The sequence below is a fragment of the Podarcis pityusensis genome (genome assembly GCF_964106645.2).
Source record: "Podarcis pityusensis genome assembly, chromosome: 13".
Taxonomy (NCBI): domain Eukaryota; kingdom Metazoa; phylum Chordata; class Lepidosauria; order Squamata; family Lacertidae; genus Podarcis; species Podarcis pityusensis.
The window spans coordinates 30,300,131-30,325,370 of NC_138038.1; the positions used below are offsets into that span (position 1 = coordinate 30,300,131).

At 39.1% G+C, this 25,240-nt stretch overlaps 3 protein-coding genes across 3 annotated transcripts; 2 read left to right on the top strand and 1 right to left on the bottom strand.

Annotated features, from left to right (window-relative positions):
* Positions 1 to 8,409: 8,409 nt before the first annotated feature.
* On the bottom strand, positions 8,410 to 9,006 carry LOC308461845 (olfactory receptor 4D9-like; the record flags this gene model as incomplete). The annotated part of the gene is made up of 1 exon (XM_080979010.1): positions 8,410 to 9,006. One exon carries the CDS (start codon positions 9,004 to 9,006, stop codon positions 8,410 to 8,412), a length of 597 nt encoding a protein of 198 aa, XP_080835136.1.
* Positions 9,007 to 17,186: 8,180 nt separating this feature from the next.
* Positions 17,187 to 18,131, top strand: LOC308461846 (olfactory receptor 6M1-like; the record flags this gene model as incomplete). The annotated part of the gene is made up of 1 exon (XM_080979011.1): positions 17,187 to 18,131. The coding sequence occupies one exon, from the start codon at positions 17,187 to 17,189 to the stop codon at positions 18,129 to 18,131; it is 945 nt and encodes a 314-aa protein (XP_080835137.1).
* Positions 18,132 to 22,886: 4,755 nt separating this feature from the next.
* LOC308461847 (olfactory receptor 6E1-like) lies at positions 22,887 to 23,888 on the top strand (the record flags this gene model as incomplete). The annotated part of the gene is made up of 1 exon (XM_080979012.1): positions 22,887 to 23,888. The coding sequence occupies one exon, from the start codon at positions 22,887 to 22,889 to the stop codon at positions 23,886 to 23,888; it is 1,002 nt and encodes a 333-aa protein (XP_080835138.1).
* Between the last annotated feature and the right edge of the window lie 1,352 nt (positions 23,889 to 25,240).

Sequence of the window (25,240 nt, forward strand, 5' to 3'; positions counted from 1 at the left end):
CCTGATTCAGCAGTGCCTTCTTATGCCCTCCTGTGATCTTATGTTTATCCATCTAGTTTAATATTGTCTACTCTGAATGCCAGAAACTCTGCAGAAAGAATTTACCACCATCATGCTAAAAAAAAATTAAAAATCTACCTGGGATATTTTAACTAGAGATTACAAAGAATAAATCTGTGGTTTCTTTGGCATGTATTACATGTGCTCAACCACAAGAACCATTGATCTGTCACTTTTCCCTAAGCATTCTCTATGTGACAGAGCACCATCATGTTATGAGTTTCCCCAGCAATGCTCCACTTCAGTGGTGGCTGATGTGCTTGACTGCATGTGTGGTAGTGAAACTCACAACACTGTATCACAGTTTGTAGAGGTTTCAACACAGGCATGAGAATTCACCATTGGTAAATGGCTGTGCCATGTGTTAGGTGATGATCCAATCAACCGGAACTAAGATGAATTCTGCACAGACCATAGTGGTCGTTCCCCCAGTTAATGGGAAAGACATTGCAAAATGTCTTTAAAATAATTGTGAAATTTAATTGAAACAAGTGCACAACTTATTAAAGGGAGTGTGTTTTACTGACTCAGCTTGCCTCCATGTTTTATATTCAGACCTTGCATCAGTGGCACCCTGTGCGACATCAAAATCCAGCACGCGCACCCGCCTCTTGCCTTCCATTGGGCATAATAGTGGTGGTATCTGATGTGACACCCCAGATGCTCCGTACCTGATGTGGCTGAACCAGTCACGCTTCCTTAGAACTGCCTCTGCTTGCACCCTAAAAATTAAACTCCTGACCTGAAAATTAATTCTCGTACATAAGAAGGCTAACATTACCTGCTGTCCAGCAACATGCATGTCAGTAATAAGAACACTGAGGGAGTACAGTTGGGCTCAATAGTTTCCAACCATATGCAGATTACATCTATCAAATGGGAATTTCTATACCTTTGCTTCCATTTTAATCACACTCTGCTTTCCATGCTATTCTTCTAATCTGCACATCTATGTATCTCTCTTCAATTCCCCACCTCCCTGCTCTTCATTATTAGGAATAGGCTGAGATATAACAAAAATCCTTATTATAATATTGTTTTTACTGTTCTGCTGGGAGCCACCCAGAGTGGCTGGCAAAACCAAGCCGGATGGGTGGGGAATAAATTAACCACCACCACCACCACCGTGTTTCTTGAGTTATCTGTGCCTGTTGTAGAAGAGACAGATGGATTCCATTTAAGGGACTGCACAGCAGCTCTCCCACTTTGCTTTTCTGTGGAATCAGTGGGATTGTGTCCATTAAGATGTGACTATTTAGAACAACAACAAAGGTTTCAACAAAGAAGCAATTAGAAGTGGTCCAATACCTTTTAGAGAAGGATATGTACCTTCTTTGGAAGGCAATTATGCAGCAGACAAGCCTAGTTTTCCCCAAAACAAAACAAAAATATATTCAACACATATGAAAATTTACTGTTTATCCTATATGTTATGTCCCCCACGTATTATTTAGCAGTACAATTCATCTGTACATAGATGTTTCAGTTGGTATGTTGACCTGCCCTCATTGTTTGTCCAATCATTTTTAATGAATTATTGAATCTAAAAGTCATTGCCCAATCTCACAGGACTTTCTGTGGCATTCACACTAAATGTGTTTAAGTAGACACAATTCAGATAGATAGATAGATAGATAGATAGATAGATAGATAGATAATCTAGTCTGAAGGAAGCAAATTAAAGTCCCATAATGTCAATGGTAGAACCTGAAATGTGCCATTAAAACAAAATGCTTCACTTTAGTTGTCATACCATTGTCTGAGAAGCAAGCCTGAACCTCTTGAATTGATACATGTTTAAAATAAAATAAAATAAATAAAATAAAAAGTGCACCATAAATACCTGATGTGTCCAAGATCTGAGATTCTATTTCACCAAGACCTTCATAAATCTAATGTACTTACAGCTTTGATGTGATCACTGGTACTGTAGTAAGTAGGAGAGAACATTAGCCTACTTCTGTGATCAAATGCAGTCAACTCTGGCTTCCCCATGTGGTCCTGAAGCTGTTGCCTAAATTAAATTTAGCAAGAGACCATAACATCTCTTGGGTCTTCAACTGCTACTGCTTTAGCTCTTCCTAGAAAGGTTTCAGAGGTATCATTATGTAAGGAAAGTTACGTCAGTGGACCAATTACATGATTGCTTCTCCAAATTTGACTCCTGCGAAAGTGATTTGAAGAAGAAAGAAGAAGAAAGTTAATATTTTGGCTGCCTAGAGGCGATCAGAAATCCACCTGCTTTATTATGCACTAGCTGCAGCTTCTACACTATCAATGGTCTTCACAATCAGAGACTATATGCCTCTGGCTGGGAATCATAGACCAGGGAGTGCTTTGTACTCAGTTTCTGCTTGTGAGCTTCTCATTGGCATCTGCTTGGCCACTGGGAGAACAGAATGCTAGATGTGATAGGACTTTGGCCTTATCCAGCACATGCTTCATATACTCTTATGTTTAAAGGCAGTTTCGTGTGTAACGCAGCTGCTGTAATCTAGCCTAGGGTTTATCAGAGCACAGAACATTGAAGTCAGTCTATGTCCATCCAGAAAGCACTCCACAAAACACATGCCATTTGTGCATCTAAGGACAGTAATTGATCCAAGTGTACCTGTAAGGAGCACAACTGCAACTTCAGGGCAAGGGTGACCCCATACAGAAAAGAATGTACCCTACCAAAACAAACTGTGGTTCAAATTCTTGGCCTTCATTAACTCAATTGTTGCTGTTTTTTGCCTTTCCCTAAGTTAAAAAAAGGGACGCGGGTGGCGCTGTGGGTTAAACCACAGAGCCTAGGGCTTGCCGATCTGAAGGTTGACGGTTCGAATCCCCATGACGGGGTGAGCTTCCGTTGTTCGGTCCCTGCTCCTGTCCACCTAGCAGTTCGAAAGCACATCAAAGTGCAAGTAGATACAGTGGTACCTTGGGTTACTTATGCTTCAGGTTACATACGCTTCAGGTTACAGACTCTGCTAACCCAGAAATAGTGCTTCAGGTTAAGAACTTCAGGATGAGAACAGAAATCGTCCTCCGGATGCATACCTGCTGAATGATGAACAATTTTTTTCATATATTCTGTAGGAAACAGAGTTGTACTGGTTCAGTCTCTATCATTAAGAAAAGAAGAGTGGGGCATAACACAGGTTGGTGGCTGCTTAATTCTTATAATACTTAAACTGCAACTTTTTTTAAAAAATAAAGGGTATTTAAGTATTATCCTCCTCCAACTGCTTCAAATATTAAAATGATTCCATGTCCTACAAAGCTAACAGTATGAAGTTATAAAAGAAACTTGAAAACAGCAATATGACTCTGAATGAACAAATTACTTATTGCTGTCAGACTGGAAATATGACTGTGAGGCGTGTGTCTCCAGTATGAATCTCTATAGCTTTCTGAATGAGGCAAGACAGATAAAAATAATGTATCTCAATGAGACCATCCATGGTAATGTGATTTAATTCTTACTTTCACAAACAAATTAAGGAAGATAAGAGGGAGCAAAGGATAAGGATGGGAAATTTAGGATTCCATGAGACACTGTGGGTGCAAATTATATTTGCAAAGAGAGAGGGTGGCAGAATGGTTCTCTTTTCTCTCCTACTTCCCTTCTTCTTTCTACTAATGTGTCATCCACTTTCTGGTGCACATTTTATTTTTCTGTATCTCCATTATCCCAAGTGACTCTTTCAGCTGCACATTACAATAAGGAACCAGACAAAGAATGTGACTGAATTCATCCTATTAGGATTCACTGGAACTAAAAGGGTTGAACTTGTACTCTTCGCTTTATTCTTCATCAGCTATGTTTTTGCTTTGGTAGGCAACTTTATCATTATTTGTTAGGCAACTTTAGCATTATTGCCTTGGTGTGGTGTGAGAGTATATTCTTTGAACAGCCACTATCTTTCACCTCCAGATCAGTAAATGTAAAGGTAAAGGTACCCCTGCCCGTTCGGGCCAGTCTTGCCAGACTCTAGGGTTGTGTGCTCATCTCACTCTATAGGCCGGGAGCCAGCGCTGTCCGCAGACACTTCCGGGTCATGTGGCCAGTGTGACAAGCTGCATCTGGTGAGCCAGCGCAGCACACGGAACGCCGTTTACCTTCCCGCTGGTAAGTGGTCCCTATTTATCTACTTGCACCTGGAGGTGCTTTTGAACTGCGAGGTTGGCAGGCAACTGCCAACTGCCAGATCAGTAAGTTGCTACAAAAACTATCCACTCATGACTCTTTGAGCTTGTTTGGAAACAGTAGCCTACAAATATGGTAGTTATTAACAATTTCTATAATTGGGAATCTAAAAAAGCCCCTGAAAACTATAATACGTTATTACTGGAAGGAGAAAATTAACCATCGCTAGAAGCTGTTTTCCTAGGCTAATGAAAATAATGTAACTGTGTTTCTGAGTGGCATCAAGTTTAATGTTTCAAATTGTACTTTAATTATGATTTATAGATCTCCAACAGTATTTTTTTCTACAAACACGTTTAGCTCTCTAGAGGCAGCTGTGAATTCCTTGAAAGTATTCCTGATAATTTTTAATTTTAGAGTTGAAGAATTAAGGAACAATTTGTGATAACACAGTTTTCTGTTGTGGATAGACTGTCATTTTTCTAACATAAGTGGGATCTGAGGCGTGGAATGTTCCTGTTTAGGCTTCCAGCCAATCACCCAGCCATGCCCTATTCCAGGGTACTCCATTACACCCCTACTAGTTTTCTGCTTCCCGACCCCACCACCAATTTGGGCCAATGGAAGTTCTTCCCAATGCAAATAGCGCCATAGACTCATATCTGATCAAGACTACAGCATGAAGCAAATGGTTAAAGGTCAACACCCAAACATAAGGGTCTGATCTAGTTGTGGTTGGTTTGTCTTTTTGTTTTTTAAAAAATATTTTTATTAATTTTCCAAACTATTCCAGTCAAACCAAATTAATTTAATACAATTTCTTAAAATCAGGTTTCCCACTTCCGATGCAATCGTATGTCCAAGATATGTTATTAGAACTGTTTCGCTGCTTCCTTTCTTATTTAGTCTCCACTTGACATCCTTCACTTGTTGTCAAGCTATTCTTCCAGCTGTCCACGATTTCACCTTACAAACAGCAACCTTGGTTAAATCTTACGTATATATTTATAATCCATTACACGTGTGTAATCTTTCATCTTCATTTTTGTTCTAGACCTGGTGTGTTGAAAGAGTTCAGTTCTTTCTCTTGTTGTTTGCAGTGTTGGTACGAGTGGTACAAGGTCACATTTAATTGCATTTCACTGTTATCAAACTAACTTGTGAACCACAGCCATAAATAAATTGCTGAGTGAACTATCCAGACTTCACCATTAAATTCCCCACTGCAATTCTCTCTCAGCACACAACACACAGCAAAAAAATGATAATGATGATAATGATAATGACAATGAATTCATGCTGTTGCTAATTGCAAGTACCATGTTGTATTTAGTTTGGCACACAATCAGAGATGGAAAACAGATTCTTCAGTCTTCAGCAGTGTGCAAACGTATGTGTGACTGACGAAATGAAATGGGTTTATCCTGCCTGACGAACACCTACAATAAAACAATAAAGAGGGTGGTTGGTCTACTGCAAGAGACACAAGCTAATATCACCAAGGCAACTATCTGTAAACAAACAATAAACACCCATAAAATGGCAAAAGTAGTTTCTTTCCAAAATAGATTTTATCTTAAATAATTGTGAATGCAGTAAATAAAGAATCCATTTGTGATATATCAGTAGTTCTGTGCTCATTTTTTGCTCTTTCCAAAATTGGTTTTATTTCAAAAAGTAATAACCAGGACACCCCAAAAGCTGTTGAGACTTTTTCTTTTTCTCAAAAACTCCAAAAAAATGATGGAAGACAGCCCTACTGTATGGTCTATCTCACTAAGTCTCTCTGCTCTCCTCCACTCCCCTCCCCTGCCTTATACTTAGCCTTCTTCCTTTGCCTAATTAGTTCACAGCCACCCTTCAGGGCACACACATTCTTCCCCCTTCTGCATCATAGTCTGTCAATTCAATCCCAGGATTTATGACAGCTGGATTGTGATTGGCCTTGCATATGTGATTATGCTATCCACATGTCACCCTGTTCTGTGTGGATTCCCCATCAAGGGGTTCCCAGACAAATAGAATTGTGGCTAAGCCCTGAAATTACAACACAAAACTCCTGTGATTTTCTGATTTCAGAGTTGCAAATGAATTTTTTATGGAAGCAAATAACATGGAAATGAGTGCTAAACTTCCACCAGATTCTGCTAGTTTTTCAGATGTGGCTTTTACATCATGTGAAAGCTCACATAAAACATGGAAATTATCAGGTAATAAAACATCAGGAAAATGCAGTGAAATACTGTTTGAAGCTTAAGTATGGCATCCAAAGTGCTCAACCCCTCACTGTCACCATCCCACAATCAAGTGTACACAGCGTAAACACAAGGCTTAACAAGACCCTGGTGTCCCACCAAAGATTATTTGTGCACTTTTATTTGCTTAAGCCTTAATGGGTCAAAAAGTGTATAGAAAAAGGGTGGGGTTTTGAAAATTTGAGCTGTTGGCAGCAAAACAAGAAGACATTTGAAGGGGGCGAAAGAGAGGAAAACTTTGAAAATAATTTGATGGTGGGGGCAAGAAATTGCACCTAAAATGTTAAATATCTCAAGTGGTTGAGGGTCATTTTCAAACTCCAGCCTTTACAGAAATGTCTTCCAAACACATGCAGCCATGCAGGGCTTTTCACAAACAGGCTGAGAGCCTGGTAACACTTCATAGAATCCAGAGAATGTCACCATGTCCCATGAGGTTTTTGTAGAAAGTGCTGCTAAACAATAAGCACAAAGACCCCTCCACACCACTGCAAGTGCAAATAGGGCTTTTCTAAAGGTCAAAGAAGAGGGACACGGGTGGTGCTGTGGGTTAAACCACAGAGCCTAGGACATGCTGATCAGAAGGTCGGTGGTTCTAATCCCCGTGACAGGGTGAGCTCCCGCTGATCGGTCCCAGCTCCTGCCAACCGAGCAGTTCGAAAGCACATCAAACTGAAAGTAGATAAATAGGTACCGCTCCGGTGGGAAGGTAAACGGTGTTTCCGTGCGTTGCTCTGGTTCGCCAGAAGCGGCTTAGTCATGCTGGCCACATGACCTGGAAGCTGTACGCCGGCTCCCTTGGCCAATAAAGTGAGATGAGCACCGCAACCCCAGAGTCGGTCACGACTGGACCTAATGGTCAGGAGTAAAGGTCAAAGAGCAATACCTTGACTATAGCCCCATTAGATCATGCTATCCTTTGAGGCTTACAGCTGAGTAGCCTTTTGAAGGCCCACATGACCCCATGGCACTCTGCCTCTTTCATGGGGACAAATTTATGCACCGCTTGGTTGTAAAAAGCAGTTTATGAAGAAAATAAAACAACAACATCAACAGTAAAAGGGCTTAAAAACAACTATTGAAAACATTTTTAAAAATAAAATCAGCAATAAACTAAAAACAGAATAAAATATCAACACTAACACTGCTATAGTGACAGCGGGCAGATCAGTACTTTAGATGAGTACCCATGCATTAATTCTTATACAGAACACAGTGAGTCTTTCTTGTTTTATTGCTCTCAACCCTGAAGCTTCACCTTCAGGCATTGCAAATTTCATTTTTGTTATTAGAACTACTCATTCAACTAATTTTAACTTCCTGAAATGGCCTACATTATGTTTTAATGTATTATATACTCTGATGTTAGCTGCCCTGAGCCCGGTCCTGGCCAGGGAGGGCAGGATATAAATAAAATTTATTATTATTATTATTATTATTATTATTATTATTATTACTGCTGCTGCTGCTGCTGCTGCTGCTACTACTACTACTACATAAATCCAACTCATTATGTCCTTAACCGTAAATATAGTTTACGGCCTGAATATACACTGGCAGCCCATTTGTTTCCATGTCAAATTTGAGGTGTTTAGATATTAAAAGCCTTATGTGGCCCAGGACCCCAAGCACTGACTTTCCCTGTGTAAAACTACTGGGACTGTGGCATCATCATGAGAAACCCTTCTCTTTGTGCCACTGTTGAGGGAGGTCCAGAAGGTGGTGACAAGAGAACAGGCTCTTTTTGTAGTCGTATCTCATTTTTTAAAAAGAATGCTTTCCGCAGAAAACCCCACTTCTCATCATTTCAGTGCCAGGTAAATGCAGTTCTCTTTTCCTGGGCATTTGGCAGAAACTAATAATATAATATAAATCTATTTTTTTGGTAATTTCATCACTAAATAAGTTTAAAGCAATATATAAGGATGCTTAAATAAGAATCAATATACATTTAAATAACATTTACAGTTTTGAATCTTTCTGATAAAACCTCAGCACTTTCCTCACTAGCCTCCTTATAGCATTTTTCATCTCTGTATTTCTTAATGTGTAAATGATTGGATTCAGCACTGGGCTGATAACTGTGTAGAGAATGGAGACCACCTTATCCGCTGTAAATTTCTTGAAGGGCTGGTCATAAATATAGATACATGGGATGAAGTGTAAACTCACTACTGTGATCTGGGCTGCACATGTTGAAAGAGCTTTGTGCTTCCCTTCTGAGACATGATTTCTTATCTTGAACAAGATGATGCTGTATGAAATGAGCAAAGCAATGAAGGTTCCTGTCACAACAAGTCCATTGTTGGAGACCATAAGTAGTTCAACAGTATAGATGTCTGTGCAGGCCAATTTGACCACCTGTGGAACATCACAGTAGAAATTATCCAGTATGTTGGGACCACAGAATGGTAATTGCAGGATCAGTGCTACCTGGACCATGGAGTGAATGGAGCCACCTAGCCATGCACACAAAATGATCCCAAAGCAGGTTTTCTTGTTCATGATGATCATGTATTGCAATGGCTTGTGAATAGCTAGATATCGATCAACTGCCATCATTGCAAGAGAGAAAACGACTGTACCCCCAATGAAGTGAAAAAAGAAAATCTGTGTCAAACATCCATTGAAGGAGATGGTTTTGTTCTGGGAAAAGAGCACTTGCAGCAATTTAGGTGCAGTTACTGTAGATTCACTAACATCCAGAAAAGCCAAGTTGGCCAGTAAAAAATATAAGGGCATGTGGAGATGGTGGTCTGATATTACAGTGATTATAATGGTGACATTCCCTAACCAAGTAGCTATATAAACTGTCAGGAACAGAAAAAATAAAAACTGTTCAAATTCTGAATTTTGTGACATTCCTACTAATACAAATTCTGTAACTCTGCTTGTGAAGTTATCCACTGCCATTCTGAAGACTTGTGACAAATATCTGGAGGGAGGAAATAATATTTTTTTTATTTCATTTTATCCACATTTTCATTTGGTTATCAGTTTATTTCTTCACAATGTTCAAAGTATATGGGTGATTCTATTTTTGGTCACTTTACCTTGTGAAAAATTTCAGGAACTTAAATTTTGTCTTAAAAAATCTTATCTGTCTCCTGCTTTTGGACTTCCTGTAGGCAGCTGCTTATCTGCTGTGACTGGAAAGCAGAATACTGGGCTTGACTGGCCATAAGCCTGATTCAGCAGTGCCTTCTTATGCCCTCCTGTGATCTTATGTTTATCCATCTAGTTTAATATTGTCTACTCTGAATGCCAGAAACTCGGCAGAAAGAATTTACTATCATCACGCTAAAAAGTAAAAATAAAAATAAAAATCTCATCCATAAGAAGGGAGTGTGTTTTACTGACTCAGCTTGCCTCCATGTTTTATATTCAGACTTTGCATCAGTGGCACCCTGTGCGACATCAAAATCCAGCACGCGCACCCGCCTCTTGCCTTCCATTGGGCATAATAGTGGTGGTATCTGATGTGACACCCCAGATGCTCTGTACCTGATGTGGCTGAACCAGTCACGCTTCCTTAGAACTGCCTCTGCTTGCACCCTAAAAATTAAACTCCTGACCTGAAAATTAATTCTCATACATAAGAAGGCTAACATTACCTGCTGTCCAGCAACATGCATGTCAGTAATAGGAACACTGAGGGAGTACAGTTGGGCTCAATAGTTTCCAACCATATGCAGATTACATCTATCAAATGGGAATTTCTATACCTTTGCTTCCATTTTAATCACACTCTGCTTTCCATGCTGTTCTTCTAATCTGCACATCTATGTATCTCTCTTCACTTCCCCACCTCCCTGCTCTTCATTATAAGGAATAGGCTGAGATATAACAAAAATCCTTATTATAATATTGTTTTTACTGTTCTGCTGGGAGCCACCCAGAGTGACTGGCAAAACCAAGCCAGATGGGTGGGGAATAAATTAACCACCACCACCACCACCACAGTGTTTCTTGAGTTATCTGTGCCTGCTGTAGAAGAGACAGATGGATTCCATTTAAGGGGCTGCATAGCAGCTCTCCCACTTTGCTTTTCTGTGTTGACACTGGAGTCAGTGGGATTGTGTCCATTAAGATGTGACTATTTAGAACAACAACAAAGAATTCAACAAAGAAGCAATTAGAAGTGGTCCAATACCTTTTAGAGAAGGATATGTACCTCCTTTGGAAGGCAATTATGCAGCAGACAAGTCTAATTTCCCCCAAAACAAAACATAAAATATTTTCACCACATATGAAAATTTGCTGTTCATCCTATATGTTATGTCCCTCAATGTATTATTTAGCAGTACAATGCATCTGTACCTAGATGCTTCAATTGGTATGTTGACCTGCCCTCATTGTTTGTCCAATCATTTTTAATGAATTATTGAATCTAAAAGCCATTGCCCAATCTCACAGGACTTTCTGTGGCTTTCACACTAAATGTGTTTAAGTAGCAAAATTAAGATGATAACTAGCTAGCTAGATGAGAGAGAGAGAGAGAGAATCCAGTCTGAAGGAAGCAAATTAAAGTCCCATAATGTCAATGGGAAAACCTCAAATCTGCCATTAAAATAAAATGCTTCGCTTTAGTTGCCATAACATTGTGTGAGAAGCAAGCCTGAAACTCTTGAATTGATACATGTTAAATGAAATGAAATGAAATGAAATAAGTGCACCATAAATACCTGATGTGTCCAAGATCTGAGATTCTACTTCACCAAGACCTTCAAAAATCTAATGTACTTACAGCTTTGATGTGATCACTGGTATTGTAATAAGCAGGAGAGAAAATTAGCCTACTTCTGTGAGAAAACACAGTCAACTCTGGCTTCCCCATGTGGTCTCTGAAGCTGTTGCCTAAATTTAATTTAGCAAGAGATCATAACATCTCTTGGGTCTTCAACTGCTACTGCTTTAGCTCTTCTTAGAAAGGTTTCAGAGGTATCATTATGTAAGGAAAGCTGCATCAGTGGACCAGTTACATGATTGCTTCTCCAAATTTGATTCTCATTTCATTCTTTTTCTGCTGAAAGTGTGTCAGGGTATGCATTGTGTTTGTGCTAGTTGGTCACATACAGTGTTAGGTAGCTCACAACAAGGGTGTGTGGTGACCTTTGCGGAGTTTGATGCTGCTTCTCTGTTTAGAAATCTGCCAGCTCTTGCAAAAGTGATTTGAAGAAAAAAGAAGAAAATAAATGTTTTGGCTCCCTAGAGGCCATCAGAAATCCACCTGCTTTATTATGCACTAGATGCAGCTTCCGGACTATCAATGGTCTTCACTATCAGTGACTATATGCCTCTGGCTGGGAATCATAGACCAGGGAGTGCTCTGTGCTCAGTTTCTGCTTGTGAGCTTCTCATCGGCATCTGCTTGGCCACTGGGAGAACAGAATGCTAGATTAGATAGGACTTTGGCCTTATCCAGCACATGCTTCATATACTCTTAAGTTTAAAGGCAGTTTCGTGTATAATGCAGCTGCTGTAATCTAGCCTAGGGTTTATCAGAGCATAGAACATTGAAGTCAATCTATGTCTATCCAGAAAGCACTCAACAAAATACATGCCATTTGTGCATCTAAGGACAGTAATTGATCCAAGTGTACCTGTAAGGAGCACAACTGCAACTTCAGGGGGAGGGTGACCCCATACAGAAAAGGATGTACCCTACCAAAACAAACTGAGGAACCCCCCTCCAAACAGTGTCTCTTTCTTTGCACTGAGCTTCAAATTCTTGGCCTTCATTAATTGTTACTGTTTTTTGCCTTTCCCTCATTTTGTTTTTTGTTTTTTTGCCTTTCCCTAAGTTAAAAAAAAGGCTTAATATTGTTAGGAGTTTCTGAAGTTCTGTATAATTTGGAGGAAATGGAGTGGGCTGGATCAGCATAGAATAAGGGCCCGCATAAGGGGCCTGAGCCATGTACTAAACTCAGGTTAGAGCCTCTGCCACTCTGGAATCTCTTCCCCTAGCTGCCCAGTGACACCCTGGTAGCTTGGCTTGCACCCTCCCAGTGGTCAACACTGGGCAATCCCATAGAGGGGTGTTGGGTGCTTCCCTGACCCCAATGGAGTGTCATTGCACCTGTAGGGGCTCGGAAGAAAAAACTACACTATTCCACCACTACATTGTGGGCTGTGTAATCTCTCTTCAGGGAATCAGATTATTTGTCAGAGGTTCCAGGTTGCCCGCAAGATTGAGGGGGGCTAGCACACACTGCATGTATGTGACATCACACACGTTGTGCATCACACACGTGTGGTGTCACACAATCAGCATGCAGGACATTACAACATCTGGAGTAGGCTGAGTGTTCTGGAAACTGTGACGCAATGTGCAACACCTGTGACGTCATGCATGTGCACTGTGTCTGATCCCCTCAACATTGAGGCGCCCTTTCCAATAAAGATTGAGGGAGCTGGAGACACATTGGCCCCCTAGAGTTGGCACATCTGTTGGTTGCAATGAAATACCTGGAGCTTTTCTCAAAGTTACTCACATGTTTCACCTGAGGAGAGACATCCAAATTCCACAAAAGGGGTCATATTGGAGGTTAACCAGCAAAAGAGCATCACCCAATACTACCCCACATGACAATAGGCTTGTGGACAGGTTGTCTCTATACCGCATTGTGGAAGTGAAAAAGGATTTGGAAATATGGTCAAAATTGAAGTTATCATTGTTGGGCCGAATTGCTGTGATAAAGATGAATGTATTGCCTAGGATGTTGTTTTTGTTTCAAACATTGCAGATTTTGGACAAGATGGACTGTTTCAAGAAATGGCAGAGAGATATTTCGAGATTTGTCTGGCAGGGCAAGAAGCCCAGAATAAAATTTAAGATTTTAACTGATGCTAAAGAAAGAGGTGGATTTGCCCTGCCAGATCTTAAACTTTATTATGAATCAGCCGCATTTTGCTGGCTGAAAGATTGGCTGCTTCTTGAAAACACGGACATTTTGGATTTAGAAGGTTTTAACAATGTCTTTGGATGGCATGCATATCTATGGTATGACAAGGTTAAAGCACATAAGGCCTTTAAGAACCATATTGTCAGGAAAGCATTGTTTAATGTCTGGGTGAGATATAAGGATTTGTTAGAAAGTAAAACACCAAGGTGGCTGTCACCAATGGAGGCTAAGGCTCTGAAAAAAATCAATATGGAGACAAATTGGCCAAAATATTGTGAAATTTTAGAACAAGATGGAGATAGATTAAAGCTGCAGAGCTTTGACAAATTAAAAACTAAAGTTCGAGACTGGCTTCATTATTATCAAATAAGGGAGGCTTATAATTTAGATAAGAAGATTGGCTTCCAGGAGGAAAAATCAAAATTGGAAACAGAATTGTTAGATCCTAAAACTAAGAACTTATCAAGAATGTATAACTTGCTGTTGAAATGGAATACACAGGATGAAACGGTTAAATCTGTTATGATTAAATGGGCACAAGACTTTGGACATAACATTATGTTTGCTGACTGGGAACAGTTATGGACCACAGGTATGAAATTTACGGCTTGTAATGCCTTAAGAGAAAATATAATGAAAATGATTTACAGGTGGTACTTAACCCCAGCCAAGCTAGCAAAAATCTATCATTTGCCAGATAGTAAATGTTGGAAATGTAAAGAGACTGAGGGCACATTTTTTCACCTTTGGTGGACATGCCCAAGGATTAAGGCTTTCTGGGAAATGATATATAATGAATTGAAAAAGGTATTTAAATATACCTTTCTGAAGAAACCAGAGGCCTTTCTTCTGGGCATGGTCGGCCAATTGGTGCGAAGGGAGGATAGAACTTTTTTTATGTATGCTACAACAGTAGCAAGAATACTCATCGGGAAGTACTGGAAGACACAAGAATTGCCCACCCGAGAAGAATGGCAGATGAAAGTGATGGACTACATGGAACTGGCTGAGATGACCGGCAGAATTCGAGACCAGGGAGAAGGGTCGATGGAAGAAGATTGGAAAAAATTCAAAATATACCTTCAAAAATACTGCAATATAAAAGCCTGTTAGAAAGAGGTTGGAAAATGAAAATTAAGTCGTTTTGGTAGATATGATATAAAGGATTAAGCAAAAATGAGTTGATGAAATTGATGAAACAGAGGAGGTTTAATTACATTATTTTAATTTTAAAATACGTAAATGAAAATAAGGTTAGAAGGATTTGCTGGAAATACGATCTGAACTAGAATACAAAATTGGGAGGTGAGAGGAGGTCATGGAAATAAGTAAAGGGAAAAGGCTATGTAAAGGTTTGATCTGTTTTCGTTTTATTTTAACTTAATGCATTTTTATATTTTTTGTTAAGTCTTCTTTTTTATTCTATTTTATTGTTCACTTTTATCTTTTTATTTTTCGCTTTGTTATGGTTAAAGTCTTCTTTGTATTTTGTATGGTTTTTCTTTCTCTTTTTTGTAATTTTAAATTTGGAATAAATATCATTTAAAAAAATATATATATATATATATATATATACCGCATTGTGTTTAAGAGTGTGCCCTTGTTGATTTATATGGCTCAACAATTGTCTACACACGAGGACAGGCTATACACTCAATAAGCATTACATGAGAATAACAGAACAAGTGCACAACTCAAATTCTTATGTTCTACACACATTAAATGTAATGTGAGATCAGCCTGATTTTAAGCGATGGGAGGAACATTATACTTTATGTTAGGGCATTGAATCTGAGGTCAGAGAACTCTTAAAGTTCTGCATATATGTGCTTTGGAATTGACTCAGGAAAGTGTTGCCATAGTTTGATCCTTTGGGATGCATACCTGCTGAATGATGAACAATTTTTTTCCATATATTCTGTAGGAAACAGAGTTGTACTAATTCAGTCTCTATCATTAAGAAAAGAAGAGTGGGGCATGACACAGGTTGGTGGCTACTTAATTCTTATAATATTTAAACTGCAACTTTTTAAAAAATTAAAAGGGTATTAAGTACAGTGGTACCTCGGGTTAAGAACTTAATTCGTTCCGGAGGTCCGTTCTTAACCTGAAACTGCTCTTATCCTGAAGCACCACTTTAGCTAATGGGGCCTCCTGCTGCTGCTGTGCCGCCGCTGCACAATTTCTGTTCTCATCCTGAAGCAAAGTTCTTAACCCAAGGTAATATTTCTGGGTTAGCAGGGTCTGTAACCTGAAGCGTATGTAACCTGAAGCATATGTAACCCGAGGTACCACTGTATTATCCTCCTCCAATTGCTTCAAATATTAAAATGATTCCATGGCCCACAAAACTAACAGTATGAAGTTATAAAAGAAACTTGAAAAGAAGCAATATGACCCTGAATGAACAAATTACTTATTGCTGTCAAACTGGAAATATGACTGTGAGGGGTGTGTCTCCAGTATGAATCTCTATAGCTTTCTGAATGAGGCAAGACAGATAAAAACAATGTATCTCAATGAGACCATCCATGGTAACATGATTTAATTCTTACTTTCACAAACAAATCAAGGAAGATAAGAGGGAGCAAAGGATAATGATGGGAAATTTATGGTTCCATGAGACACTATGGGTGCAAATTATATTTGCAAAGAGAGAGGGTTGCAGAATGGTTCTCTTTTCTCTCCTACTTCCCTTGCTCTTTCTACTAATGTGCCATCCACTTTCTGGTGCACATTTTTTTTCCCTGTTTTGCTTAAAAGGTATTGCAGCAATACTACTACAGTGGTACCTCGGGTTAAGAACTTAATTCGTTCTGGAGCTCTGTTCTTAACCTGAAACTGTTCTTAACCTGAAGCACCACTTTAGCTAATGGGGCATCCTGCTGCTGCCGCACTGCTGCCATGCGATTTCTGTTCTCATCCTGAAGTTAGGTTCTTAACCCGAGGTACTATTGCTGGGTTAGTGGAGTCTGTAACCTGAAGCATCTTTAACCCAAGGTACCACTGTACTGCCAAAAGAAGTAAAAAAAAAAACCACCTCAAGCTGGGGAGGGGAGCCTGTTCCATAACAATATATATAAATATAGGGTTTTGAGTAATGCTTCATGTAGGGAGTTCGATTTGAACAACTGAACTTTCAACCCTGTCTTCTCTATGTATTCTTTAAATCTGCTCCAATGGGTCTTCCTCCTCTCTGGAGCAGATATTGAGGATGCAGGAGACACTATGGAGGAGAGGAGGGAAAAGTTCTGTGGCATTAGTGGAAGTCTGAAGTGCTGCCGAAGCAGCAGCATCAGATATGGTTCATTATTTATTAAAATATTTCAACAGTAACAGTTTCAAACAGTTAAATTAAATATTAAGCTTGAAGGTAAGAACTTGTGTGTACTAGTTTCAAACTTATTTAGGAGGTTGCTTATGCTTCCCCCTTTTGAAATTTGTAGGAGATAAACATTTTTATTGTCTATAAAGCTTTTTAAAAGTTTTTTAATGAAACTTTTCTTTATTTCATCATTTATTCAGTTTAGTACAAGAAAGGGCTTAGTTTTCAATCTATGAAAAATAGTATATCAGTCCTAATATATTGTATTTTTTTCAATTTCTCATGGTCCATTTCTTCCCTTGATTTAAACAAAAACAGCTGATGTTTCTCATGTATAGCTCCATGCATTATCTCACAGAAACAGGCATGTGGGAAGTTTTGTCCTTCTCTGGCTCATGGTTTCTATACCTTTCTTACATAATCCAGAATTATCACAGCAGAAGAAGAATTGGTATGACCAATACCTGTACCTCCACTATCCCAAGTGACTCTTTCAGCTGCACATTGCAATGAGGAACCAGACAAGGAATGTGACTGAATTCATCCTATTAGGATTCGCTGGAACTAAAAGGGTTGAACTTGTACTCTTCACTTTATTCTTCATCAGCTATGTTTTTGCTTTGGTAGGCAACTTTATCATTATTGCCTTGGTGTGGTGTGAGAGGACTCTTCACAGCCCAATGTACATGTTTATTGCTAACCTGTCATTTTTAGAGACTCTGTACACCACTGCGGTTATCCCCAAAATGCTAGTCAACTTCATGAGTCAGAGAAAATCTATCGCCTTCCATAGTTGCATTTTGCAGGTCTACATCTATTTCTCAGCGGGTTCCAGTGAGTTCTTCCTTCTGGCTGTCATGTCATTTGACCGCTATCTTGCCATTTGCAACCCACTGAGATATACAGCCATCATGACCTTGAGACTTTGCCTCCTGCTTATTGCTGCCTCCTGGATGTGGGGCTTCTTTGCAGTCCTACCACCTACAATCCTGGTAAGCCAGCTGCCATTTTGTGGACCCAATTCTATCAACCATTTCTTTTGTGATGTTGACCCAATTCTCAAGCTGGCCTGCTCTGATGTAAGGAAAATTGAAATGATTAATTTTGTCAATTCAGCTTTGCTCCTCCTAGGCTCATTACTGTTGACGAGTGTGTCCTATATATCCATTATTGGAACAGTGCTTAGGATCCCCTCAGCAAAAGGACGACAGAAAGCATTCTCTACATGTGCCTCTCACCTAATTGTGGTGACACTGTTCTATGGGAGTTCTATTTTCATTTATGTTCAGCCACAAAAAAACCACTCATTGGACCTCAACAAGGTAGCCAGCATACTGAACACAGTGATAACTCCATTACTGAATCCTTTCATTTATAGTCTGAGAAACAAGAAAGTGAAAGAGGCCCTGCGACATTTAACCAGAAGAAAGATTTTCCCTTTAATTAATTGCTGAGTCCTGGAAACAGGGGAAAGTTTCCCTACACTATGTAGTGTTAATTAACAATGAAAGTAAATGGGGACTATTGGTAAAAAATAAAAAATAAAAAATCTTTATTACAGCTTTAAAACTTTTAGTAGTGGGTGGGGTTGAGTTTGTAGTTTTTACTGAGAAGACCAGATTGAACATTCTCACCCAGGGTCACACATTCTCACAATTTTGTGGTTTCCTGAGCTCCTTTGGAAAGCAGCAGAAAACCAATATCATTGTTATTAATAATATATATTACGACAAACCTGAAAATTATTCTGTGAGTGTTAGATGTGGAAAATAAATCCTCAAAGAAACTGTTTCACTTAGCTAATTACAATTATATAGCTGCATTTCTGAGTTTTGTTTAATGTTTTGACTGGTACTTTATATTTGAATTTATAGATCTCCAGCAGCAATATATTCCACAAATATTTTCTGGGGAATTTTTTGGTCATGCTGAAGCCAGTTGTGAAATACTTGAAGTTATTTATGATGATTTCTAATTGCAAACGTTGAAGAATTAAGCCACAATTTTCTTTTGCATAGTCAACTAGTACTCTGTTGTAGAGAGACAGTCATTTGTCTCTATTAAATGGAATCTGCAGCAAAATATTTTGGTGTGGAATGTTTCTGTTTAAGGTGCCAGCCAGCCAGTCAGACATATCCCATTCCAGGGTACTCCATTACATCCCTTCTAGTTTTGTGGTTTCCAACCTCAACTCCCACCCCAGGATTGACCCAACAATTGAGCATTCAGTCTGGTGTGGATGTGCCATGCTTCACAAGAAGCTTTCTTTTAGGAAAGCCATTGGCAAAGCCTCACTCAGAATCTGAAAGATTGCCCTTTCCCCTACACAGCTGTTGATCCTGGGGTGGGTGAGTGAGGAAATCCAATTTCAGAGTGTCATCTGTATCCTGCAGGATTACAGCTGTTATGCAGTGAGCAATCCTTTGCTGGGTGTGTGAGTGCTCCTCAAGTGTCCTTCCTCTCCTTGATCCACCTATTGAGGGGAGAGGGCAGTTTGGGGAGTGAGGCTCCATAACCAGCTTTTCTAAAGGAAATTTGCTTGTGAAACACTCTGCGGGACTTCAGCTGGTACATAGCCCTGTACAAGCTTTCAGGCTTGCAAATGGATTCCAAATGGAAACATGGTTTCTTCTTCTTCTTCTTCTTCTTCTTCTTCTTCTTCTTCTTCTTCTTCTACTACTACTACTTCTTTGAAGCAAATAACATGGAAAGAAGCACTGCAGTTGTTCTCTTAGATTTCTAAGAAGTGGCTCTTATGTCATGTGAAAGCTTGAATATAATGCACAAATTAGCAGGGAAACATCCAGAAAATGAAATAAACTGCTGTGTGAACACTGCCCAGGTGTACAGCAAAGAAGCAAAGGGTAAAACTTCCACACTCAACATAACAGTCTGAGCCAGATCAGAGAGCACAAACAAAAAAAACAACACTCATGCAATTGCTAAGTGTGTGTCCAATGTTGTTTCTAGTTTGGCCAGAAAGGATAAACCAATAAAACATGTGAAGTACAGTGTACATTTTTGATAGGAATCGTTGATAACCCTTGAAGTGGAGTCTTATCACTACACATTATCACATTAAAAGTGATTATTCAATAAGTACACAGTTCGTCCCATAAACAGGATAATTACTACATAAACTGATAGAATGTCCCCTAAAATGGCTGCAAGAAACAGCACTATGTCCATGTCAGCACCCAAATGCCTGAGAGAACAAAAATGACTGCTTGGTGCTGATCAGATATCAGTGGTAGCACTAGGCAAGGTTGCCCGGTAAGAACATTCTGCACATGGGTATGGATAACTGATATAGATTAGACTGATCTGTCTATCCCTGGTACAAAGTCAAGGCATGAGGAACGTATAATACAATAGCCCTGAGATATACTGCATCTATTGCAGTATAACAAAACAGTTAACTTCTCAAATAAGTGGTGTGGTAGAATGCACTCTAAAATTTAGAATTGTGTACTCTGTGCACAGTTGCTTGCCAAGATGTCTGTTAGTAACTTTTCCCATCACAGTTCCTCGCCTTGCATTTATTGGCCTGGAAAAAGTAATGTAAGAGTTTTTAAACTTGTTAAAGTTCTTAAATGCTTTTTCAGAGGCATTTAGAAACACTAGAATATTGTCACTTCTACGTACACTATCCCCAGTAAAGGGTGTAGCATATTAAATTCTACTGAGAGTAGACCTATTGGAATTAATGGACATACGTTAGTCATGTCCATTGATTTTAACAGGTCATTAATTTTAATATTCTATGCATAACATTAGATCTGGAAGCTGCAGTTAGCGCAGAATGCTGCAGCACGATTTCTGACAGAAGTGGGGACCATGTGCTCAGAGATCTGCACTGGCTGACAATTTGCTATTGGTCCAAGTTCAAGCTGTTACTATCAGTATATAAAGCCATTAATAACGTGGGACCAGTTTGCTTGTGAGATTGCCTTACCCCACATGTGCCCACTGAACCACTTTGATTGGCAAAATCAGCACTACTACAAGTGCCAGAAAAAACTTGATCATTTAGTGTAGCAGTGCCTACACTATGGAACTCCCTGCCTATTGAGATCAAGCAGCTGCTTTCACTGTACTATTTTTTGTGCCAGCTAAAAACATTTTAGTTCAGACAAGTCTACCCAGATGATTAGGAAACTGAGGCGATTTTAAACTATTTTAGTATTTTAACCTTTGCATGTTTCAAAGAATGGCTCTAGTTTTTTTCCATGATCCTATTGTTTTATCTCTTTGCTAACTGCTTTGAATAAGTCTGGGAAAGTGTCCTTAAACTGCCATATTCAACCACAAAGTGTAGTTTATGTCATCTACCACAAGAAATCTCATTAGCTGTAATGAAATACATTTTTTTGCTTTCCTCAAAATTCCTCAAATGTTTCACCTGATGAGAGACATTCAGATTCACACAAATGTGAATCTAGAAGACATTTTGTAGATAACTCCACAACGGTGCAACACCCAACACAAATCCAATGAAACATGCCAGATGACAATAGGCTTGTTCACATATTACATTGAACCAAGGCACAAGTTGTCTCCCTACGGAGTTTTTGTAAATATGTATATGGACTCAACACTCATTAAACATTACATGTGAATAATTGTACAGGTGTACAGCTCACCTGTTATATACACAAATTCTAAACTCATTGAATTCTGTGTGTGAATACACCTATTGTAGCAGTGGAAGATTCAGTGATCAGAGAAACAAAATATTTCATTCATTCTGTATTTTAAATGTCTGCAAATAAGTGCTTTGGAACTGGTTCAGGGATATATTGGTAGGCCTGATATAATTTGTTCCTTGGGGATACATACTTACCCTTTGATGAATAACTGTTTCCACATATCCTGTAGTAAACAACACTGTGTTCATTTGGTCTCTATCATGAAGAAAAGGATAAAGGACTATAATGTTCTAGGCTGCTGCCTTCTTCATTCACCTAATATTTACACTGAAACTTTTAAAACAGTATTAACTGCTCTCTCACACACCTATGTTCAGCCAGTTCTCTCCTGTGGGGGTGGTAAGAATCCAAGATAATGAAAACCTGAAAGAAGCTTGAAAAAAACATTAATATTGCTGAGGATGGACCCATTGCTTAATTTTGGCAATTTGGAAATATATGTTTGTTTTCGGTTTTATCCCTGCAGCTCTCTGAAAGAGGCAAGGCAGAAAAAATTGTAGCTTAATTAGACTATGCTTCATGAATTACCTTTTATTTTGACAAACATATCAATGAAAATAAGAAGGAGAAACCGATAATGAAGATTGGGGTTTCATTGGCACCCTATGGGTGCAAGTTACATCTGTAGAGAAAAGAGATAAAGGCTTATTGCTGAAGACCTGAGAGAGGTGGGAATGGTTCTATTTTCTCTTCTGCTTCTCTTGCCATCACTGTTTATGTTCCATCCACTTTTTTCCTCTGCTTCCTCATTCTCTTTGTTCTGTTCTAAAATTCATTCCAGCAGTGTCACTACTGGTAGAAGAAGTGAAACATACTGAGATAATAATATGTGTATTTATTTTATTAAAATATTCCAACGGTAAGAGTTTAAAACAGAAGCTGGGGGCATGTTGGATGAATTAAATAATAAGAGTCAGGTTATCAATTAGTGCTTTTCAGTACCATTGATTTTAAACTGGAACATTTAGGAAATTACTCACATGTCTTGCATTTGAAATTAATGGGTGATAAACATGTTTAACACTCTCTAAAGTGTTTTATTTTATTTATTTATGTTTAAAAATGAAATATCGGTCTTATTGCACATTTCTATTGTGTAATTTGATAGAGGGCAAATGTTTTGCATTCATGAAACATAGAATTCCAGTTTTGGTTCTTTCAATACTTCTCTCTTCCCTTCTTTCCCTTAGTTTAAGCAAACATAATTGATTTCTCGCAGTGCGGGAGGCAGTGGAGGACAGAAGTGCCTGGCGTGCTCTGATCCATGGGGTCACGAAGAGTCGGACACGACTAAACGACTAAACAACAACAACAACAACAAATTGATTTCTCCATGCATGGTCCGACTGGGAATGCCATATGGACTCTTCCATGCTTCTCAAACTCCGTTTTCATGCCTGTCTTATCTTATCTAAAATTTCAGAGTGGAAAAAGAATTTGTCTGCCCAGCTGCAACCCATCTCTCCATTTCCTAAGTGACTGTTTCAGCAGCACATCACAATGAGGAACCAGACAAGGATTGTAACTGAATTCATCCTCTTAGGTTTCTCTGATACTAAGGTGGATGAACCAGTACTCTTCACTTTATTCTTCATCACCTACACTGTTGCTATGGTAGGCAACTTTATCATTATTACCTTGGTGTGCTGTGAGAACAGCCTTCATAGCCCAATGTACATGTTCATTGCCAACTTGTCTATTTTGGAGGCTCTCTACACCACCACAGTTATCCCCAAAATGCTAGTCAACTTCATGAGTCAGAGAAAATCCATCTCCGTCCACAGTTGTATCTTGCAAGCCTACATTTTCTTCTCAGCAGGTTCCAGTGAGTTTTTCCTTTTGGCTGTCATGTCGTTTGACCGCTATCTTGCCATTTGCAACCCACTGAGATATGCAGCCATCATGACCATGCGCCTTTGCCTCCAGCTTATTGCTGCCTCCTGGATGTGGGGCTTCTTTGCAGTCCTACCACCTACAATCCTGATAGGCCAGCTGCCATTTTGTGGACCCAATGTCATTAAACATTTCTTTTGTGATGTTGACCCCTTACTCAAGCTGGCCTGTTTTGATGTAAGGAAAATTGAAATGATTGATTTTGTAAGTGCAGCTTTGCTGCTTCTGGGCTCATTACTGGTGACAAGTTTGTCCTATATCTTCATCATTGGAACAGTGCTTAGGATCCCTGCAGCCAAAGGACGACAGAAAGCATTCTCTACATGTACTTCTCATCTAATTGTGGTGACACTCTACTATGGGAGTTGCATTTTCATGTATGTTCAGCCACAAAAAAATCACTCTTTAGACCTGAACAAGGTAGTCAGCATACTGAACATAGTGGTAACTCCATTGCTGAACCCTTTCATTTATAGTCTGAGAAACAAGAAAGTCAAGGAGGCCCTGAAACATCTTGCCAGGAGAAAGACTTCCCCCTTAATTACGCTCAGATTTCTGAAACAGGAAAATGGACCTATGCACTGTGTAGTATTAAATAATGGAAGTTGATAAAGGTGGGGAGGTTGGTGGGAAGGTGTACACACATCTACAAGGGTGGAAAAATGGTTCAGCTGAATTTTCTAGATGTGTAGATCATTTTCCTGGGAAACATCTAATCTTTGTTACTGTTCGAAATCTCTAAAAAATGTGGTGTGGTGGAGCTTCTGGCTTTCAGTGAGGCGATATTCATTAAAAAATTTACTCAGTGATGAATCTCACAGGACAGTCTTTGAACAGATACTGTCTTACAGTCTCAGCTACCTCAGAGAGTTGGTTTGAAAACAGTAACACTATAATCCACTTTTTTTTTACTTTCTGAGTTCCTGTGAAAAGGGGCATATAGCTGTTATTAATAATTTTGATAATGATGAGGCTGAGAATGACCTGAAAACTCTATTGTGTGAGTCTCAGATGAAGAAAATGTAACCTCAATATAAAATGTTTTACTTGGTTAATGACAATTATGCAATTTCATTTCTGAGAGACATCAATTTTACGATTTAAATTTGTTTGTTAACTATAATTTTCCAACAAACATTATTATCACACTGTATCCAGCTGTGAATTTCATGAAGCTAATGGTGATAAACTTTAATTGTTACGTTTGAAAACTTAAGCAACAATTCAGTTTTTGGTGGTTACACAATTCTCTGTTGTAGAGAGATTACCATCAGTCACAAATAAATGGGATTCACACACACAGTGTGTTTGTGTTGGTTTTTTGTGTGTGTGTGTGTAATGCTTCTATTATGGTTCCAGCAAGTCATGTCCTTGCCCTATTCCAGGATATCCATTCAATCCCTTCCAGTGTTCTGGTTTTCTACTCTTCCTGAAACAGTCAGGCAGCATTTGGTACCAATTTCTCTCCCTCCCTGTCTCTTTTACAAAACTCACACACTCTCTCACAAACTACAAACCCAGGGATGCAGATATCTCCCTACTGTGCCTGTTTGGTACTATTTGGGCTATGTAAGTTTTTACACAACTGGAGAATGCCACGTATCATTATGATATGGCTGTTTCATCGCACCTTTTTATGAAATTGAACTGGGGTCATATAGAGAGGGCATGCTGACATCCTGATGCAGGGAATGGTGATGTTCTAGTATTTTGTGCAGTATGCACATGTATTAATAGAAGTAAATATACAGGCAAGTAAATGAGAAGAATTAATTTCCAAAATTCTGACTTCACAACCTGAATCTGCATTAACTATTACTTTCAAGTTTCTGATCCTTTTGAAACACACACATTATTTCACGTATTCCCTCCTGATGAGCTTTAGAGACTACCTGAGAGTCTCCAGTTCTACTGAGAATGTTTGGTAGTCTCTTTCCCAATGTCTTTTGCACTCTTGGGAC